Raw genomic sequence first — 22602 nt, 5'->3', positions numbered from 1 at the left:
CATTTCAGACAAGAGGAGCCGCCATCTTGGTTCGGATGGAATTTATCTGGATGACATCACAGAACTCGATCCTGAGGTTGCAGCACTGTATTTTCCTAAGAGGTATATAGGAGCAAACACACACACACACACAATCATACAAATAAAAATAGCAGACACTGAGTTTAAGTACACACACACACACACACACACACACACACACACACACACACACACACACACACACACACACACACACACACACACACATTGAGATCTTAATACACACTAGATCGCTAACCAACCTCTTAACCTCCATAGTGAGAGTTTTGCTACCGTGAGAAGCAGCTCAGACCAGGGCCTGCGAAGTGCCAGCCTGTCGCCACAGTCAGTCAGCTCAGGAGGAGACAGTGGGGTGGACAGCTACTGCGACCAGATGGCTGACCTGCCCTCTATCGGCATCTCATTGTGTGGAGGACTCACTGACAACAGGGAGATAACTAAAGGTTAGTCATATAGGTGCCAAAAAACACTTTCCATATTAGCTGGTCCATATGTAAGCCATGAATTATTATGCATATTATGTAAGCTATGAATGTATGAGGGGAAAATGTGTGCTATCTTTCCTGACGTGTGTGTGTGTGTGTGTGTGTGTGTGTGTGTGTGTGTGTGTGTGTGTGTGTGTGTGTGTGTGTGTGTGTGTGTGTGTGTACTTGTTGGGTGCATGCATGTACCATTATAGAGCAGTTCCAAAGGAAAGCTGTGTCCTATCAGAAGTTTGCAGAGAATCCCTCGATCATTGATGATCCTAATTTAGTGGTGAAAATTGGCTCCAAGTAAGTAATTTTCACCGTCAGAAACCCAATAATACATCAAAATATATTTAATCATTTAGTCAAATGATCTATGCAAAACTGTTGATGATATGATGTTGTGAGGTATTGTTTGGTTTCAGTGCAGCAGAAACACTGCAAAAAATGGCAGAACTTTCAAGTTAGTGTAGAGATTTTTTAGCTGATGATGTGGTTTCTGCTAAATTTATGGAAGTGATATTATTACAGCTTGTTTTTCTCCCACAGATACTATAATTGGAGCACTGCGGCGCCACTTATGCTGGCAATGCAAGCCTTCCAGAAACCTCTGCCAAAGGTAAGGCACTGAGATTTACAAACTTCATCACCCCCCCCCCCCCACACACACACACACAGAGCCACAAACTCCATCTTACACACACACACACACACACACACACACACACACACACACACACACACACACACACTCACACACACACATGCGCACTGGCACACTCGCTGCCCATGTAGTTCAGCAGGCCTTAGTAGGTCATACAGTAGTTATATTCTAGGTGTAGTTGTGCTCCCCCTCTGTTTTGTTTCGGTACTGCACATGGATGTCTTACTGATTTGGTAAGCCCCATGCCAATCCCCATTCCCTTCTCTTCTCCCCTTGCTCTACATGACATTTCATCACACAGATAATCAAAAGAATGATTCGGTGAAACATTAGGTGCTCTCGTCCCACACCTCACTTGTGTATTTCAGACAGCATGTGTATGCAGTAGTTTCACGTAAATCCCATCTCAGCTCTCCCAGGCTCTGGAGCCTCAAATGTCATTTGAGTGCCACGATGAAAAACATCCTCTAAATCCCTCACCTGGCTTAATCTGTTCTATGTGAGCAACCAAGTTAAATGATGTCTTCCCTTCTGTTCCCTCCCCTCTTATTTTATTACTTTTATTCTCCATCCATCCATTCATCCATTTAGTCCTCTTTTCTTAGCTATATTTATTCAGCCTTGGAGTTTCTCCTTTGTTGCCTGACTGGTGCATTTGGCTACAGCGCTGTACGTTCATAATACCATCTTTATCTATCTATCTATCTATCTATCTATCTATCTATCTATCTATCTATCTATCTATCTATCTATCTATCTATCTATCTATCTATCTATCTATCTATCTATCTATCTATCTATCTATCTATCTATCTATCTATCTATCTATCTATCTATCTATCTATCTATCTATCTATTTTTCCTTTGCTCTTGCTCTGTTCTCCCTCACTTTTACCACACCTCTCTGCAATCATTCTCCACCCATCAGCCTCCCAATCTGTCGGACACTTCACTCACTCCATCACGTTCCTTTCCCCCCACATGCAGTCTTTAAACACGTCGTTGTTTCGTTATGGTTTGTTGATTTTCGGTGTGGTTCGGCCTCAGTTCTTCACATGTGATTTTGTTTTGTGTTGCGTTTTTTTTGGTTGTGTGCTCCCTGCTCCAGGCTACGGTGGAGAACATCATGAAGGAGAAGATGCCCAAGAAAGGAGGGAGGTGGTGGTTCTCCTGGAGAGGCAGAAACAGCAGTGTTAAGTCGGTACGCTCGTTCATGCTGTGTTGCTCAAACCCGCAGCAAAGCTTTGACAGATACAGGTGTTGGTTGTGGCTATAGTAAATGTGCGAGCACCGTACATGACCACGGTTCCTGTCTTTGTAGGATTCAGCTTCTGAGCACGGCGGATGCTGCGCTGCCGAGCAGACGGGGAATATGGCTGCCATGGGCAGGTAGGGGGCAACAGAACTTGAGACGTACGACAGTGTTTTGACGTCACAGCGTTTAACATCCCAACAAAACAGAGTATTCAACATAAGACGCTTGATTGTCTAACCAAAAGAGCATCTGAGTGGTGTGGCAGTCTATTCTGTTGCCTACCAACATGAGGATCGCCGGTTCAAATCCCCTTGTTTCCTCCAGCTTGGTCAGGCGTCCCTACAGACACAATAGGCCGTGTCTGCGGGGTAGGAAGCCGGATGTGCATTTGTGTCCTGGTCGCTTGCACTAGCGCCTCCTCTGGGTCAGTTGGGGGCGCTTGTTCGGTGGGAAGGGGGAACTGGAGGGAATAGCGGGATCCTCCCACACGCTACGTCCCCCCTGGTGAAACTCCTCACTGTCAGGTGAAAAGAAGTAGCTGGCGACTCCACATGTATCAGAGGAGGCATGTGGTAGTCTGCAGCCCTCCCTGGATCAGCAGAGAGGGTGGAGGCAGTGACCGGGATGGCTCTGAAGAGTGGGGTAATTGGCCAAGTACAACTGGGGAGAAAAAGGGGGAACAGTCTAACCAAACGGTGATTGATATCATCCATGCAGCTTTGTAGACAAATGATATGGAAGTGTGCGTATCTGTGTTAGTGTTTGACATCCTGATTTTTTAAAATGTGTAACCTGTTTTTAATCTGTCTGTCTGCAGACATAAAGAGGAGTCATCCTCCAGTGATGAAGATGACATTGCAGGAAAGCAGAGCTCTTCTTCCGTTGAGTCAGAGGTAGCGGGTGTGTCCTACAAGAAGACACTCCGCCTCACATCAGAGCAACTGGTGAGAAAAGTTTCCAACAGTGGTTTACACTGTTTTATATCAAGTTGTTATAACCAAAAATGAGTTATACTACTCTCTCTCTCTCTCTCTCTCTCTCTCTCTCTCTCTCTCTCTCTCTCTCTCTCTCTCTCTCTCTCTCTCTCTCCTCTCTCTCTCTCTCTCTCTCTCTCTCTCTCTCTCTCTCTCTCTCTCTTTGTTGGAGTGCATGCTGGGAGCGGAAGTCTGTGAGAGTGAGTGCGTGTTTCGGTGTTTTCTATCTTTTCTATTTTTCGTTGTTTCTTGTTTTTTTGGGGGGGGGTGCATTTTGACAGATTTACTGTCATGGCAGTGTTTTTGGTTCTGGAGCGGGTTGGACCAGCCTGGCTGTGAGTCATGCAGACTCACGGAGTCGGAGGCGTGGGGCTGTAAGAGCTCACACGCTGACATGGAGTTGAACTGTCTGACTGTCAAATGCTCAGTGGGAGATTGCGGTTTAGCAATCGGTGAAGTCGTTGGCTGTGACAGTGTTAAGTCCACATCTAGAATGAATAGTGGAGTCGTTGTTTTTCTTGGCAGTATTGATAAAGTCAACGTGGTTTTGGAGCAAGGCGTGTTATTCCAGGACACCTTTGTTCAGGCGGTGCTGCTGGTTAATCCGACCAAAAAAGATTATTTTGTCCAAAGTCCCTCCGTTCATTAGCAACGAAATGTTACGGAGAGAACCAGCGAGACACGGAAAATTAATGTCCCCTATAAAACTGATACCTCTGAGCTGCAAATCTCAAAATTTAAAACACGTTGTTTCCTTCAGAAGGCAGGTCTTTATAGTTCAGAGGAACAACATGGAGTTAAATTTGATATTGAAGTTCAGAGTTGATGGTTTTGACTATAATGTGTATGTATCTTTGGAGGCAATGAGGGCCTTTGGTTTTGGTCCTGGCCTTATTAGCAAAATTATGGTTCTGTATTGTGAGATTCAGAGTGTGCTGAAAATTAATGGTGGTTTGAGTGCTCCTTTTCAGATACAAAGGGGAATTAAACAAGGCTGCGCCCTCTCGGGTATGTTGTATTCCCTAGCATTTGAGCCTCTGTTACACGAACTTAGATCTGACCTTCAGGGTATAACTATCCCAGGCTGTAGTGCACCCTTAAAACTGTCAGTCTATGCAGATGATTTAGGAGTTCTGGTGAACAGTCAGCAGGATATTGGTGAGGGGCATTGTCCAGTTTGGCTTAATATCCTCAGCCAAAGTGAACTGGATCAAAAGCGAAACTGTCAGTGTTGGGGGTGTACTGGAGAAAAAGCTCCGTTTGCTTGGGGGTTTGATTTAGAAGGGGCGGGCTGAAATATTTAGGAGTGTGTCTAGGTGATCAGTCTGTCATTCTTAAAAACTGGGAAAAATGTTCCTGAAAAGCTCAAAGGTCGGTTGGCAAGGTGGAGGTGGATTTTAACCAGGATGTCCTATAGAGGTCGAGTCCTGATCACCAACAACTTGATATCATCAATGTTATGCATCACCTGTCAGTTGTTGACCCCCCACCAGATCTGCTGTCCAAAATCCAGGCTCTTCTTGTCAACTTCTTCTGGGACAAACTGTACTGATTGCCTTAGAGTATGCTGTATCTGCCGAGGGTTGAAGAAGGGCAGGGCCTGATCCACCTGAGCAGCAGGGGGGCTACCTTCCGTTTCCAGTACAATGGTTTCTGTACGGTCCTGCTGAGTTAGTGTTGAGGTCGCTGGCTTGCACCATTCTGAGTCAGGTAGGTTGCCTGAGACTGAGCAGATCTTTGGTTTTGATGGACTTAAAGAAGCTTAGCATCAAGGACCTACTTGACTTCTACTGTGGGCTCTTCAAGGTGTGGAATTTGTTAAACAAAGAGAGACTGAGACAACATGGCTCTTTGTTTTGGCTGCTGCAGGAACCAATCATACATGGCATCCGTTTCAGTGCAGTCTGTCAAGTGGGGCCAACTCTGCTGAGGCAGTTCTGTGTGTCAAACGTGGTGACTCTGGGACATGTAGTTCAGCTTGCAGGCCAAACATGGACAATGCAGCTCCTCTTGCCTCCTGCTTAGAGCCGAGATCAACTCGTGTCATCACTCAGCTGCTTAACAAATGGAGGGAAGCTCTCACAAGTGGTGAGCGGACACTGTTGATCCAGTATTATAATGGTTCTGTTAGACTGATGAGAATGATGTTTTCCCATCAATGAACATTTTCCCAGATTTTAAGGCCTGTACAGGACCTCTTTTAAAAAGTGAGAATCCCTCTGTGTTTTCTTTTCAGGATCCAAATGGAAGGTCAGTGTACAAAATGTTTGTTAAAGTTCTGAACAGGGACAAATTAAATGGTAAATTTGACACCCCATGGAGGGCTCACTTTGGTCTGAGTGACAGTGTTGGACCTGAGTGGAGAGCGCTGTACAAACCACCATTGGTCAAAAGTGCTGCAGACCTACAGTGGAGGGTTTTACATGGTATCGTGGCTGTTAATGCTTTTGTCTCTGTTATTAATTCTGATGTTAGCCATGAGTGCCCATTTTGCACTGAACGTGAAACTGTCATTGTTTCATGGAATGTGGTCGATTGCTGCCACTTTTAACATTACTGGAAAATGTTTTTGGATTGCTTGGAGAAGTCTTTTCCAAACCCCATGTTCATTCTGGGCTACAGGTACTCTCAGAAAAACAAGGTCAAATGCCAGCTTTTTCATTTCATTCTGGGGAGCGCAAAGATGGCCGTGTACCTGAGCAGAAGAAACAGAATGGAGAAAGCGGGGATGATGATGCTGTTTTTTGTGTTTATAAAAATGTTAAAAGCACGTTTAAAAGTAGATTTTGAGGCTGAACCACACCGAAAATCAACATGGGAAAGCTGGAAAGTTTTCGCAGTGTGTAGTGTTATAAAAATGTGCTTTGCTGTATTGTCAATGATAAACTGATCTTTGGGAGTGTACTGAGATGGTTTAGATTCTGTGAATCTAATGTTACTGACCATGTTGGTTTTTATCCCGCTTACTGTGTTGTAACTTTTTTAATTCTTATTAAAGTACTGTTGAAAAATAAAAAATCTCTCTCTCTCTCTCTCTCTCTCTCTCTCTCTCTCTCTCTCTCTCTCTCTCTCTCTCTCTCTCCTCTCTCTCTCTCTCTCTCTCTCTCTCTCCTCTCTCTCTCTCTCTCTCTCTCTCTCTCTCTCTCTCTCTCTCTCTCCTCTCTCTCTCTCTCTCTCTCTCTCTCTCTCTCTCTCTCTCTCTCTCTCTCTCTCTCTCTCTCTCTCTCTCTTTCGCTCTCTCTCTCTCCCACCCACCCACACACACACTCACAAACATACACAGTTGTCGCTCCAGCTGAAGGACGGTCCTAATGACGTTGTGTTCAGTGTGACCACCCAGTACCAGGGTACTTGCCGGTGCCAGGGAACCATCTACCTGTGGAACTGGGATGATAAAATAGTTATTTCTGACATAGATGGAACCATCACTAGGTTACAGCACATGTGTAAGGGTGTGTGTGTGTGTTCATCTGTGTATGCACTCTGTAACACTTCATTGAAAAAGAACATGGAGGATTGACATAATAATTTGCCATGTGTCATTAGGTCAGACACCTTGGGCCATATCCTGCCTACACTTGGGAAAGACTGGACCCACCAGGGCATTGCCCATCTCTACCACAAAGTCAGCCAGTAAGCACTAATTTATTTATCACAATACCTCCAGATCGGAATAACTGTTTGAAATTGTTAATTGGTTTTCAGAAAACGATTTCATCAGACCCAAAGGAACCAATTAGAATAGTTGCAATGATTTCCAATATTAAGCATTTGACTTTGACTCTCTCTCTCTGTCAGGAATGGCTAACAAGTTCCTGTACTGTTCAGCCAGAGCCATAGGCATGGCTGGCATGACAAGAGGCTACCTCCACTGGGTCAATGAGAGAGGCACCATGCTTCCAATGGGCCCAGTCCTGCTCAGCCCCAGCAGTCTCTTCTCTGCCCTGCACAGGTAACACAGACACATATATGCATGTGCACTGCACCTACACACACACACACACACACACACACACACACACACACACACACACACACACACACACACACACACACACACACACACACACACACACACACACACACACACAAACTTTTATGTGTTGCTGTGCATTTCACAGGGAAGTGATTGAGAAGAAACCAGAGAAGTTCAAGGTGGAGTGTCTGACGGACATCAAGAACCTCTTCTACCCCAACACACAGCCCTTCTACGCAGCCTTTGGCAACAGACCCACGGTACACGCCTGTCCATGCATATCAGTTGCTGGATTAATGATGTAATGTCTGTTAAACATACAGCAGGTGCATTTGTCAAACCGTTTGGCTAAAAGGAGATCATTTCCATGAGTTTGAAAACAGAAGTCAGTGTTGAGGCTTGTCAAATCAACTCCGATCCTCTCCTGTCATTTGTAGGATGTATACTCTTATAAAGAGGTCGGGGGTCCAGTTGAACAGGATCTTCACCGTCAACCCTAAAGGAGAACTAGTGCAGGAGCACGCCAAGACCAACATCTCATCGTAAGTATCGGCACTGTTTGTCTTCTTAGTTACAGAGTTTCTGGTTTTAGAGAAGATAATGTTAATTTTTTTTTTTTTGTGACTGACCATTTTACATTGCTTTTATTTATTTTCTCTCTTTTCTCACCTTCCTCCACTTTTCATCCCATTATTTTCTCTTCTCTTCTAACACCCCCCCACACACACTGTTCTGAATTTTCAAGTTTTAAGTTTATTTGTCATATATTAAAAGTAAGTTTACACTTATCCTTATAATGAAATGCTTGTTTTGCTGGCTCAACACACAAGTGGAAAATAAAAGTACTTAGAAAAGTGAAAGTGCAAGAACAGGAAACACGTGCAGAAACAGTCTGTACAGCCAATGGATGTACTTTGTTGTGGACAGTGTGCAACAGTAGAATGTCTGCAATGGTATCGTAAACAGTACACTTGTGCAAATGGCAGATGGTTCAGTTGGTGACAGCAACCATAATGAAATAGGTATTGTAAGCAGTAAACGTGTGCAAATACCAGATTGTGCAGTCAATAGCAGTAGCCATAATAAACAGCTTAAGTGTGTAATTTCAGTAGTGAAGGGGCAGTATGTGACTGAGTGGTGGAGTGGTGGTGGGTGGTGGTGGTGGGGGGGGGCATCTGTTTAGTCTTATGGCTTGGAGGTAGAAGTTTTGTAGTTTCGCACATGCGCACACAGTGACATTTGATTACACATAATGGTTGCTCCGCTGTCATCTCCACAGATACGTGCGTCTGGGGGAGGTGGTCGACCACGTCTTCCCCTTGAAGATGCGATCCAGCTCGTCAGACTTCCCTTGCTCAGACACTTACAGCCACTTCACCTACTGGAGGGAGCAGCTTCTCCCAGTGGAAAGCCATGGAACTACACCTCCACCGAGCCCCAGTACCACCAGGAGCTGACTGTCAGTGGGCACCAGTAGCTCTTAAACGAGCAGGGTGGAGTGTGTTATTCTGCAATGGTGTGAATGGGATGTTGCATAAGTTTGGTTGGGGATGTTAACGTGTTTGTCACTCACTCAAAAGGCTACCTAGTTGTAAATGTGTGTTAACACACAAGGGTGGATACAAGTGCACTTTCTAAGAAGGTAGACTCATGCTGATTCCCATGGCTTATCTGAATTTGTACAAGTATATGAGACATTGTAGTAACTTATTCAGGCAGCTTATTATTATATGTCATATTGTCATTTGTTCATATATGTGGTCATATTATGTGGTTAACGCTGTACCCACGCATGCAGTTGAATACTACGTGAAACAAATGACACCTCGGAAGAAATGCAAACCATACAGATGTTTGTAAACACATCATAGAACAAATTACTCAAACTTGTCCCAAATACTCAGCGCAAAAATTTATTTTCACACTCTTAACTTTTTTAATCAAAAGACTTTTACTATTTTTAGACCCTTTGAATGAAATGGAGGCTTGGATGCGCACATGGTTGTACATGACATCACTACATTTGTGTGTGAATTATACTCTGGTGCAAGCTTGAAAAGAAAACAGTGTTATGCCAGTGTTAGCACAATGCATGTCAATGACTGTCTATGTAACGTTTTATTTTTACTGTGACATGGAAAAATGAACTAGTTTATCCCTAAAGAGAAATACCTTACAGATAACATAAGACTGAATATTTTATATAAATAATGAGATGACCTTATCCTGAAGGGGGAACAGCAGTTACGGCATTTTCATTAGTGACTCCATTAACAATTTTGTTTGAAAATTGAGAGTTTGCATTCCGTAAAATGACATGAAATGTCCAGTTATAAAGAGTTAATTTTGCTTTTCTATCCACATTACATGGTGTGCAAAGGCTATGTATGGATGATGTACATACTATATCGACCGTCCCATGACCTTATAGTGTCATTTTATTCACAGCAACATGAAACATCCCTCATTTAATTTTTCAAATCCACACATAGGAAATTTTTATGTGGCTAGTGTGCCTCGCAACATCAATTATGTAGGTTATTTATTTTCATTGCCACCTAAAGCCACCTGATTAGGACCTGACTGTGATATAAACCTTTTTTTTACCTTTGTGTGTGTCAATCCTGAGCCTGATGCTGTATGTATTTGGGATGATCTTGTCCTATAACTTTATTGCCTTGAGGTGTGCGGCTTTTTCATGAGTACTGTCACTTTAAGACGTGTTCTGTTGTTGGGGCAGACGTCTAGTGAGAAGCTGTCCCAGCACACCGAGCACGTGAAGCCTAAAATGTTTGTATTTAGAGCTTGAAAACAAAGGAATGTACTTGTCACATTTTGCAAGAAGGGGTTTATGACTTAAGAGGATTGCCGAGATTTGAAAAGCCTCATATGTTGGAGATACATGTAGCACATGAAAAGGGGAGGTTTTTGTATTCTGACTGGCCTCGTAAATCACCACGTCAACCTTTTTTTGAATATGAATCGAGGTCACCCAAAAGTAGAATATGACTAGCAGATGTTATGTTTGTCTATATTTAGAGAGGCTGTGATTATGATGCATTATAAATGCTAGTATTCTTTCTATGAAAGAGGTAAAGTAGCACAGTAGCTTTTTTCATTTTGCCTTAAATGCTGAAATCTTGATTTTGATTGATCATTGTCCATTTCATTAATGTACTCTATTACATTTTTGACCAGTTCACTGTTAAAATTATGTAATCAAAGTAATTAAATTAGATTAATTAAATAAAAATACTTTGAAGTGAGTGCAAGTTAGCAGCCAATGTGTCCTCCATTGCCACAGCCATGTTTGACCCTGATTTGACCCCAGTCTGACCTTTCAGGACAGTTTCTCAATCTGCCGGACTATCCTGAGCTGACATGACTTTATAACCACCATTTACTCTACTATTCCTATTGTAACCGTACATATTTCTGCCCCTTGCGAGGCGACATTGCTAGCTAGCCACTCGACTTAAGGGGGTTGACCCCCTGGCGATCGGCCAGTGAGTCTTTTTATAGGTTACACTATAATAGAAGCACGTCATGAAACTTCAGGCCTGTTGTCAAACTTCACTAAAATGCAGCAAAGGTGAAATATACCTTGAGGTTCAATAACATGGCAGCTTACTGAACAGATAAAGATGCATGCAGATGCGGACCGGACCGGTCTGCGTATGTTGGAAGATACATAAATATCTGCCAACACTGCACTGAACATAGATCACGCCCGCAAAACTGAACGAGCTTAATGCATCATCTCACAAAGCTGTAGTGTACTGGATAGTCTTGGTGGAGTAGATTATAGCCTTCCCTTCAGTGGCTGACAGGAAGTGGGTGTGTAGAAAAGGTGGCTCTTGGGAAAAAAACACCAACCACTGCACCACAGCCTATTTGTTTTGTGGTCCAGAAGAGATGGATTTCCTCTTTTTTCCTCTTTTTATTTTTTGCCAGAGATATTTTATTGGATGATATGTTTAGGGATTTATTTATTTACTGATCCGCTATGGCGACCCCTAACGGAAGCAGCCGAAAGTAGTAATAGTAGCAGTTGTTTATTTTATCAGAGACTATGTACAAATGCATTAAACTCAGAGAGAAGAGATATATTGTAACAGATTTTGCAGTTCAGAAATAACATACAATACTAGATGCACAATAGAATCCCGAAAAAATAAACAATAAAGTCACACATTTACACTAAGACACATTTGTAAAGCACTTTGGAACGTTGTTTTAGAAAAACGGCATATAAGTAAAGTTATTATTATTATTTACATTCACAGTACAGCCCCCCCAACTCCACACACCCCCAATTGCAAATCTAAAATAGGTCCACAATAATTTTCAATTTTAGAATTACCCCCCTCTTATTTTGCAGGACAGGAACCTAGGCCCCTTCGTAGCATTTCAATTAGAGTTACTCAGATTGGAATATTTAATTACAGAGTTGTCCTGCGGTTGCCTCACAGCACAGCAAGAAGGTCCTGGGTTCGAGCCCCGGGGTAGTCCAAACTTGGTGGGTCATCCCGGGTCGTCCTCTGTGTGTGGAGTTTGCATGTTCTCCCCGTGTCTGCGTGGGTTTCTTTCGGGGGCTCCGGTTTCCTCCCACAGTCCAATGACATGTAAGTCAGGTGAATTGTCCGTAGGAATGAGTGTGTGTGTGTGTGTGTGTGTGTGTGTGTGTGTGTGTGTCGGCCCCGTTGACGGCCTGGCGGCCTGTCCAGGGTTTCTGCCCGCCTAGGGTTTCTGCCCGCCTGCCGCCCAATGACTGCTAGGATAGGCTCCAGCATCCCTGCGACCCTAAATTGTCCTGCGCTATTGTGGGGCTTATTTCGGGGTAAGCGTCCCTTGGGAGGGCCTACGCACTTCAGCTGCGGAAGGAGTTTACAGAATCCACGGACGCCGTTGGCTTCGGTGCTGTGCGCTGCTGCCCCCTACCGAGCACATTTCAGTAGTGCAGGCTACCGTGGTTGAGTGGGGGGATGGGGGGGTATGAGGCGAAGCGGAGTAAGTACACTGTCCGATCTGGTCGACAGAGAGGGGGACACCTGTCGACGGAGTTAATTTCTTTTGTCTTGTAAAGAAGTTTGATTTGGGTAAGACTGTCCAGACTGTGTCTATGTTCTCCTGTATGTAAAGGCGCCCCGCTATCTCGCGTTTCGGTCAGTGAATAAGCTCTTTCGCCGGTTCATGAATGGAATCAACCGCGGTCGATGGCAAACATATATCCCGGTTTTAATCGAGATAAGACAAGCATAGGAAACGTTTTAAAGTTGTTCGTAAACAGGTCCAACTTTCAGACCGTATTTTCCTACTCTTTGTCGCTGGCCTTACTCACTTAGTGGTAAACAGACGCGGCCTCTCTCGATCGTGTGAAGTGGCCCTAAACACTTTGACCTAGTTAGAAACAACAGCAGCAGCAGGTTCTTCGTATTTCAAATTATTCATTCTGGTCACTACCTTATACTTAACTGTTGGCATGCAAGAGAAACTCTGTAATTAGAATAGAAATTGAACCATATATACATATCGTCTCCGTTTGATTCCATTAAAATCCTAAGGGACCAAATATCACACACCACGCTGCACATAACGATGACTCTCTCTCTCTCTCTCTCTCTCTCTCTCTCTCTCTCTCTCTCTCTCTCTCTCTCTCTCTCTCTCACACACACACACACACACACACACACACACACACACACACACACACACACACACAGTTGATGGATTCAGGCAGACCATGCCCGGAGGATGAGGAGTTCGTGGACATTTTGGAGGAGAGGAGGCAAAACTGTGACCTCGGACACGCTTTCAGGACCTTTAAGCCTCGGCCATTTGGAGGAGCCCTGCACTGCTCAGCTGCTGACCTCAGCACAGCCGTACTGGAGTCCCAGTACCTGCGCTACATCACCAGGGAGGTAGGTGGACGGGTGGGTGTGCAGACTTGTGTATGTGTGTGTGGTTGCATGTGTATGTGCACATGTACGTGTAAAACAGCATCGGTATTCGCTCTTCACCCCCCTCTAAGATTGCCATGGAAACCGGGTCATCGGAGGAGGCGGTGAAAGAGGAGGCTCATGGGATACTGCAGGAAATGTCTCACAACTTGCAGCTGGGCTTCATCCGGCTGCTTGGCTTCACCCTCAGCAAGGTGTTCAAGAGACTGTTCTCAAGCATCTGCATCAACATGGAGGGAGTCAACAGGGTCAGTAAACCCCTCCATTGACAAGACCATAATTTCAAATTTAATAAAGCCTGCTGCTGAAAGTACATTCAGTCAGTGAGGATTACTGTCTATTACTGTTAAAGGTAAGATGTATTATGGCTAGGGAAATTTAGACTCAATTGTTAAGGTGGCTGACTTGTAGGTTCTGTGACACATTTTACTGTGATGTACGACCAAGAAAGTATTGGATTAAATTTACAGAGACAGTACCTCTAGAATAGAATGCAACCTAGGTTGTCAACTGATTGTTACTGAGACAGTGGTATACTTTTTTTTAACACATATATATATACTTGGTTTTATCCCAGTTTATTTGCTAAATGCATCTCATTGTTCCCGGTTTCGCAGCTCCAGCAAGCCATTCAGGAATGTCCTGTGATCCTGATGCCCAATCACAGGAGTTATGTGGACTTCCTGGTTATCTCCTACATCCTATTCACCTATGACATTCCTGTACCAGTTATAGCTGCTGGAGTTCGCAAGTATCTATTTCAAACACTTGGATATTTTTATTGATGTGACTACAAGAGCCACTAATGCACTGTAGATGTTAAAATATCGCTTTTCCTTTCCTCCTCTCCACCTCCCTTCTCCCTGTACCTTCCTCCAGCTCTTGCAGGGATGAAGATGATAGGGGAGATACTACGTCGCTCTGGTGCTTTCTTCATCCGTCGTGCTATTGGCACCGACAAGTTATACTGGGCTGTGCTTTCAGAATATGTCAAAACCATTGTCAGAGTAAGGCATCAGCTTTGCTTTGTTTTACGGCCTATGTAACAAAATGACTTTGAGTAGAGTACAGCTCCCTCCAAATACAGAATAACATGTAGCTATGATGCAAATAGCCAACCCTAAGCTATAGATAGTGTTATTCTTTGACCTTCAGCGTCTATATTTGTTCCTCTGTAGTGTGTGTGTGTGTGTGTGTGTGTGTGTGTGTGTGTGTGTGTGTGTGTGTGTGTGTGTGTGTGTGTGTGTGTGTGTGTGTGTGTGTGTGTGTGTGTGTGTGTGTGTGTGTGTGTGTGTAAAACGGGCCATGAAACAATAAAATGTTCTTTGTACAGAGAGGATTTGCTCCTTTGGAGTTCTATGTGGAAGGCCTGCGGAGTCGCACACTTAAGTCCCTGACACCCAAGTTAGGTGAGTGTCCACATGAGTATATTTGTGTGTGTGTGTGTGTGTGTGTGTGTTTGGGTATGTGCAGACATGTATATGACTGTATAAGTGTGTATGCATTTATGTATGTTTGTGCATCTCTCTGTTTATTACTTTCTGTGTGTGCACTGTATGTGTCTGCAGGTATGATGCACATGGTACTGGAGCCTTATTTTAAAGGTGAAGTGTATGATATCATGCTCGTGCCCATCAGTATTAGCTATGACCGAGTGCTAGAGGAATCACTGCTGGCTCATGAGTTGCTGGGCATACCCAAGCCCAAAGAGTCCACAATGGTACGGCCCCAGCACACCACCCAGTCTTACTTGAACATAAAGTAGCACAACCCCGATCAACTCAGTCACACTGGGAGCTTGATAGAGTGTGAGCATGATAAAGAAATCCACCAGTCTCAGATAAGATCAAATCCAGAGTCTTTCATTTAAAACGATGAAAGTAAATGGAGAGCAAAACATGAAATTAAAATTATGCATCAGCAATGGTGCGATTATCATTCCCCTCTTTTTGGGTGACTTTATAAGTCATTACATCACAAGGTGTATGTCCACATCTGTTGCTCAGTTCAGTCCAGGGGTTCTTCATCCAGCACCATTGGTGAGTGTTAATTGGGTGCAGGTCAACTTGGTCACCCAGGTTGGCCACCTCTGCCTCTGTCCCCCCTTGTAGTCCATACTCCATTGTGCCCTAGCTTGCCGTAGAGAGGTGGATACAGACAATCCTCTTATAATTTCACTATATACTGTATTAATGCAAGGACTAGCATAGTGACACACACATCTTTCCCTTCCCCTCTCAGTCTTTCAATTTGTCTTCTTTCTATGACATAAAAGCTCCATTAGAGTTGGTCAGAAGAGTGCTGCAAAATGGAAACTTGGAGATTAGATTAGCAGGTCGTTTACCTCTCTCTCTCTGTCTCTCTCTCTCCCGCTCTCTCCATTTCTTCAGGCTCTGCTGAAGGCTAACAGAGTGCTACAGGAGGGCTATGGCAGTATGCATGTGAACTTTGGCCACCCACTCTCTGTCAGACAGTTGTCTGAAGGCAGGATTGACCGCCGCCAATACAACCTCGTACCTAGGTACGCTACCTCATGTCCCAAACTCAAACGCCATGTTTCAAAAATAATATATCTTTCCGTTTTATGCGTCACACCACAATCAATCAATCAGGATTTATTTAGATCGCATATTTTGTACTGAAAAAAATGCAATGCAGTGCACTTAAATAAGAACTGATGACATACTTTTTAAAAAGAAAAAGAGACAAAATACTGTACATATAAAATATAAAAGATAGATACAGAAAGAAAATAGTAAGATGAATACAAATGCTGTTGAGACGAAGTGCATGTATGTAAGTGTGCTGATGTGTGTGTGTAATATTGGGGTGGTTGATATTAATCGTGATTTAGGTTAATGAACAGAAAATGCCAGGATTAAAAACAATAATACACAGAATAAGAAATCTGTGCAGATAAAAACACTACTGCGTAGATAAGAAAATCTGGTTATGCTCAATATGTTTGTATTCTATTGTTGATACAAATATATAGAGATAATGCTGGCAGAGATAGGGACAGAATTAAAATCCCGTCATTCCCGTCAGGAATCAGGAACGTATATTTGTTATTTCATTCCATGCACCTGCACGCATGAAATGAAATGAAATATCGTTTCCCACAGCCCACAGCAGTGCAACACAAAGACAAAAACACATATCCAAACTACAAGAATACATATATCCAAACTACAAAAAAAAAAAACTACAAAAACACATATATCCAACATATCCAAAAAAATTGTTTTTTTTTTTCACTGTCCAAAAGAGCGAACGCCAGGATGATGACTGTCGGAACTGCCGGCCTGCATGGGCTAGCAGTTAGCTTAGCTTGCCCCACTTCCGCATCCTGTCAGACAACTCCAGGCAGGGCCATGGTCCCTGGACCCAGCAGACGCAGCAGACCAAGCTCTCCCAGCCAATCCAACACCAGCTCTCCCAGCCAGACACCTTCGACACACCTCCCCACATTCCACACGACGACACCAAAACACAATCAACGCTAGGCAAGGCCGCCACCAGACTGCCTTCAGTGTTATCAGAGCTGCCAGTCAGCATGGACTAGCACTTAGCTTAGCCTGGCCCACTTCCGCGTCCTGTCAGACCGCCCTCTGCGTTTCCTCTTTGGGCGCAGCTCCAGGCAGGGCCGTGGTCCCTGGGTCCACAGGATGCAGCTGACCAAGGTCTCCGAGCCAATCCAGCACCAGCTCTCCCAGCCATCAAACGAAGACATAAAGTAAAACGCAGACATGAATAAAGACACTGCATGGATGATACTGGGTGAGGCCGGCGCAAACGTTAGTTCGCGCCACCATCTTCCCACACCGGTACTGGGTCACACGTGAATTCACGCCGCTATCTTCCCACACCGGAAGCAAGGGGAAATATATATATATATAAATATATATATATATATATATATATATATATATATATATATATATATATATATATATATATAAATATATAAATATATACATACATACTCTTTGTTTTATCACTCTTTATTATAATAAAAAGTAGAAGTAGTAGCTTGGACATGTGTGGAGGAGAGATGGTGGGTATGTTGGGGAAAGGATGCTGAATATGGAGCTGCCAGGGAAGAGAAAAAGAGGAAGGCCAAAGAGGAGGTTTCTGGATGTGGTGAGAGAGGACACGCAGGTGGCTGGTGTGACAGAGGAAGATGCAGAGGACAAGAAGAAATGGAAACGGATGATCTGTTGTGGCAACTCCTAACAGGAGCAGCCGAAAGTAGTAGTAGTAGTAGTAGTAGTAGATTGTAATAAAAAGTAAAGAGCATATCTGTACTGTTTTTAAATACCACTCCTAATTCTGTCGCTTGCCTCCCTCTTGTCTTCATCACCACATTATCCTCTCTTCTTCCGCCTCTCTCGCTTACTTCCTTCCTCTTCTTCTTCCTCTGTCTTTTCTCTACCCCCAATAGAGATCTTCCCCAGAAGCCCAGTGTTGAGACACAGGCCTGTGTAAGTTGGCTGGCCAGTTTGGTGGTGCATTTACAGGAGAGGGGCTCTGTCCTCAGCCCGTGGTCCATCATGGCCTGTCTGTTGCTCCAGATCCCCACTGCCACCCTCATTAAAGAAGGTCTGGCATGGGAACAACTCATCCAGAGGACCATCTGGCTCAGGAAGCTCGCACTGACCTTTGGGGCACGATTTAACTGGCCTGGTAGGTGGGTTGATGCAGAGATGGGTGGATGGATGAAAGATATTGAAGTATGGTTGGATTACTAGATATTGATAGAGGACAGGATAGATGGAAATTTAGTTGGAAAGATGGGTTTTGCTGATTTCATAATTGGCATGTTGTGCCCTGCTCTCTCTCACTCCTACTGCGTTAGGTACATAAGTAGCTGCTGCAAGCGCGAGCACATGCTGGGGATATGCTGCGGTGAAATTAACTGAAAAGCCCTCCACACAATAGGTCTTTGTAATCAAAATTCACACACGTTCTTATTGTCCTTGCCTTGAGTGGCCAGCAGGTGGCATTTGCAGGTTGCATTCCCCAGCAGCAGCAAGTGAACACAGAAAGAAGAGTAGCTGAGGAGGTTTTTTCCCCCCCTTAAGTGGAACGTGTCCACCTCTCATTATGTTGACCCGTGTCTGGGTGTTGTAGATCAGACAGATTAGATGAATGTAAGTTGGCACAAGCGTTCAGATTCACTTAGCAGATCTTCAGTAGATTAATGCACACTAAGTAACTTACCCCTGGAGAACCCAACCGAACTGTCTCACTTCACCAGTGTCACACAGACATATGTGAAGAGGTGCACCCAACTGACAGGGATGAACATGCTCACCCACACACACATGCGCACACACACACATACACTTACACTGAATACATTCACATACATTTGACTGGATGTCTTTCTCTCATAAAAAATTGGCAAATGTGTGAATACACTATACACACTATACAGTGTTCTCATGTTTGTTACAAGGCAGGTGCTTTTTTTTTTATCCTGTAGAACACGTCCCTGACTCCGAGGTGATGTCATCCAGCATGGCCCTACATCGTTCTGTGGTTCTCCGAAAAGGTGGACACGTCCACCTACTTGAGGAGGAGGAGCCTGCAGGGAAGCAGCCGATCAGCCCAGAGGAGGGCGTGGCCAGGAGAGCGGCAGCGGTACTTATGGTGGCATCCTATAGGAATCAGGCGCTGCACGTCTTTGTTCTTCCAGCTTTGCTGGCCGTAGCCATGCATGTCACAAAGAGCACACAGAGAGGTGAGCATTGGGGCATACACACACACACACACACACACACACACACACACACACACACGCACACATACCTGCCTTGTTTCGCCTTGCCTCACCACATTCCATTCTGTTTACAGATGAGCTCTTCACCTTTTTCAGCTTCCTACAAGACATCTTCTCCAATGAATTAATTTTTATCCCTGGCTGTTTCACTCAGGCAAGTGAGAATAAAATAGGGATAGACTTGAAGAATGCCAAACTATTTTTTGAATGTCTTGTCAATTATCCTTTAGGACTTTGAGGAGGCTTGTACCATGCTGGAGAAATGCGGTGCTGTCCAGACCAGTCAACAGGAAGTGATAGAGACAGAGATGGGGCTGCAGACTACATCCTTCCTGCGGGCTCTGCTACAACCTTTCATCGACTCTTACCAGGTCACTTTTAAACAGTCTCTCTTTCACATTTCCTATGTCAGTGAGACTATGTTCGCACTGCAGACCTTACTTTTCAATTCAGATCTTTTACTTAGATTTGATTATTTTGTCTCACTGTTCACATTCAAATTTGAAAGTGACCCATATGTGTCGTTATGCATGCTCAATAATCCAGGTAAAGAAACCACAGAAAGTTGAATCAGTTCATCTGGACACAATGTGAATTGAGAGAAAAACACAATCAACATGTTCAGATGAACTTATTCAACTTTCTGTGACCCATATCTGATATCAGTGCAAACACATGTCCATCCTGAAAGGATGCATACGGGCAAACTAACAGTAACAAACAATGTCTTGTGACCATGCTCAACTGTTTTACCAGAAATGTTTCTGAAACTCTAGTCAATTGCACTCAGGTGACTTTTCTTCATTAATAAGTCATTGTTTTATCCATTTGATAAGTGAAGACAGTGTGGTGATTCTTTTAGACAGGCAATCAATATTACAGTAAAACAATGTTCCACTATAGTTGGGAGTATGAGGCAGCAAGAAATAGACCTGTTGATTTTCTCGGACCTCAAACAAGGTGTAGCCACTGTCACTTGAGTGCTGTTGGCTGAGCTGCAACAGTATCCAGCCTTGCAGTCTAATGTATTAACAAACTAAATCAAGCTTAATTGCAACACTGTTCTATAGTAATGTTCACTGTCCAACAGAAGCATCGCCACATTGGCTTCACGTTTCAGTCTCTTTTCCTGCTGGAGATGTTTCCAACATGTACGTGTTTACCGCCGCACCAGTGTTCTTGCGACCTGGTCAAAAAATTTCAACAGCAGCACACATAGACTCGACTTAGTATTATGTAACCTGACTCCATAGTCCAGATGGATAGAATAATGATAGAGAGAAGTCATCAATTTCAGCTTTACGGTTGAATAGAGGTGTCTCCCCAAATGGATCTGAATTCAATATTCCATCAGACTTCAATGTCTTTTTTTGTTTCCAAACTAACTTATGCCACCACAACCACACGAACACCCATGTGTGTCACTGGCATTTTTTTTTAATCTCAATGGACCCAAGTTTCATTGAAGCAACAACAGTAAGTGGTCAGGGAAATTATAGCGACTGGTCGTTCGGGGCGCCTGTTCAGAGGGGAGGGGGAACTGGGGGGAATAGCGTGATGCTCCCACGTGCTACGTCCCCCTGGTGAAACTCCTCACTGTCAGGTGAAAAGAAGTGGCTGGTGACACCACATGAATCAGAGGAGGCATGTGGTAGTCTGCAGCCCTCCTTGGATCAGCAGAGGGGGTGGAGCAGCGACCGGGACGGCTTGGAAGAGTGGGGTAATTGGCCAAGTACAATTGGGGAGAAAAAAAGGGGGAAAAATAGTGATGATACAAGCTTGTTGATCTGTGCCATGTAGAGAGATATAAAATGCATATAAGATGCAATTTCACCACACAAACTTCAACCACATGGCCACATATCATATGATTGCTGAACCACATATTAAAGTGGTGCAAATGGATTTTTTTTGGGGGGGGGGGGTTCTGTGTTTTCCCTCCAGTTGTATTCCAGCCAATTACCCCACTCTTCCGAGCTGTCTCGGTCACTGCTCCACCCCCTCTGCTGAGCCAGGGAGGGCTGCAGACTACCACACGCCTCCTCCGATACATGTGGAGTCGCCAGCCGCTTCTTTTCACCTGACAGTGAGGAGTTTCGCCAGGGGGACATAGCACATGGGGGGATCATGCTATTCCCCTCAGTTCCCCCTCCCCCCCAAACAGGTGCCCCGGGCGACCAGAGGAAGCGCTAGTGCAATGACCAGGACAAATACCTACATCCGGCTTCCCAACCGCAGACACGGCCAATTGTGTCTGTAGGGACGCCTGACCAAGCCAGAGGTAACACAGGGATTTGATCTGGCAATCCCCGTGTTGGTAGACAATGGAATAGACCACTACGCTACCTGGACCCCCCCTCAAACTGAAATTTTAAAAATATTTTCCCATGTGTTTTCCAATGCTCAAACTCCTTTATAAAAACAAATCTATCCCATTTGGTCAAAAATAGACACATATAGATATACAATGAGAATACCTTGTATATATACGTGACTTGGCTTGGTTAACTTGTCATTAAAAGCAAACAAACATACAAGATAGAGGTCTGTTTTTGTTATGGGCCTGAATCTGGTGTGTCTTTTCTTCTGTCCAGGTGGTGTTCAGTCACCTGTGTGAGGATGACATTAAGGTGTTCTCAGAGAAACACTTTGTACGCGCCTTACACAACCTGGCCACCAGGCTCATCCTCTCAGGTAAATTTATGAGAGGGGAAAAATGGGATATAGGTACTTGGGGCCCCCTGGGTACTCTTGGGTTGCAGTCTTTATGCATGCACAATAATCCGGGTAAGGAAATCACAGAAAGTTGAATCAGTTCATCTGGATACAACGACAAGGGGGGGGGGTCTAAGAGTACATCTGTTGCCGTCTTACTTGCTTGCTGGTTGTCCATCGTGCCCGATGATGACCATCTTCTTCTATTTGTGGGTCCTTTGAGGACTCAGATAGCAGAAGATACCTGCGCAGAGATGGTTTTTAAAGTGGCATGGGGGGTGCGCTTCTCCCAACGCCACATGACTTGATTGTAGAGGAGATGGTTCCGATGGCAAGGGGGATCCCTAGACGACCGGCACCTCCACACAACTGCAGGGGGCTGCCGGAAATCCAGTTTTTCGGAAACCGCCTCGAAGCGTGCCGCCACAGCTTGCTTTTCTGTTGGGGTAAGCTCCCTTAGCCTTATGTCTTCCAGACTCACCCACAAGGCAGCAGGGCAGTGGTTGATAGGTGCCAGGGCGTGTCCACCAGGGTGGGCCTGCACACCATATCTCTGGGGCCCACTGCTGCTCCGAGATCCCCTGCCAAGTTAGCCTGGGGCCGCAAGACCCCAGTTACCATGTGTGGCCACGGGGAGGCCTGGCAGGAGTCTTGGTGAAGGAGAGGCTATGTACTGGCAAGGGAAGGCTTACACGCTAGGATGCTTCCCTATTCGCCACAAAGGCTAGCCAGCTCGTTCGCAGCAAGCTAAGGGCAGGAAGGAC

The 22602-nt window shown here is 44.5% G+C and overlaps 2 protein-coding genes across 2 annotated transcripts in view; both read left to right on the top strand.

Annotated features, from left to right (window-relative positions):
• The window catches only part of LOC130124705 (phosphatidate phosphatase LPIN1-like), a 28054-nt gene extending 17404 nt beyond the window's left edge, over positions 1–10650 (top strand). Inside the window, 14 exon segments of the mRNA XM_056294032.1 lie at positions 9–102; positions 301–485; positions 722–815; positions 1059–1128; positions 2282–2374; positions 2495–2562; positions 3246–3372; positions 6686–6834; positions 6949–7045; positions 7212–7354; positions 7524–7638; positions 7816–7848; positions 7850–7920; positions 8658–10650. Of these exon segments, the coding sequence (XP_056150007.1) occupies positions 9–102; positions 301–485; positions 722–815; positions 1059–1128; positions 2282–2374; positions 2495–2562; positions 3246–3372; positions 6686–6834; positions 6949–7045; positions 7212–7354; positions 7524–7638; positions 7816–7848; positions 7850–7920; positions 8658–8835 (1517 nt within the window). The 3' untranslated portion in view covers positions 8836–10650.
• A 1762-nt stretch (positions 10651–12412) lies between these two features.
• gnpat2 (glyceronephosphate O-acyltransferase 2) overlaps positions 12413–22602 on the top strand; it is a 14178-nt gene continuing 3988 nt past the window's right edge. Inside the window, exons 1-13 of the mRNA XM_056294826.1 lie at positions 12413–12477; positions 13102–13299; positions 13410–13586; positions 13956–14085; positions 14218–14345; positions 14672–14747; positions 14907–15058; positions 15729–15859; positions 17783–18024; positions 18827–19084; positions 19198–19277; positions 19354–19494; positions 21718–21817. Of these exons, the coding sequence (XP_056150801.1) occupies positions 13105–13299; positions 13410–13586; positions 13956–14085; positions 14218–14345; positions 14672–14747; positions 14907–15058; positions 15729–15859; positions 17783–18024; positions 18827–19084; positions 19198–19277; positions 19354–19494; positions 21718–21817 (1810 nt within the window). The 5' untranslated portion in view covers positions 12413–12477; positions 13102–13104. The remainder of the gene's footprint in view (positions 12478–13101; positions 13300–13409; positions 13587–13955; positions 14086–14217; positions 14346–14671; positions 14748–14906; positions 15059–15728; positions 15860–17782; positions 18025–18826; positions 19085–19197; positions 19278–19353; positions 19495–21717; positions 21818–22602) is intronic.

The sequence above is a fragment of the Lampris incognitus genome, chromosome 15 (genome assembly GCF_029633865.1).
Source record: "Lampris incognitus isolate fLamInc1 chromosome 15, fLamInc1.hap2, whole genome shotgun sequence".
NCBI classification, from domain to species: Eukaryota; Metazoa; Chordata; class Actinopteri; order Lampriformes; family Lampridae; genus Lampris; species Lampris incognitus.
Note: the sequence above shows the minus strand (reverse complement) of the source record. Positions and strands in the feature narration are given on the sequence as shown.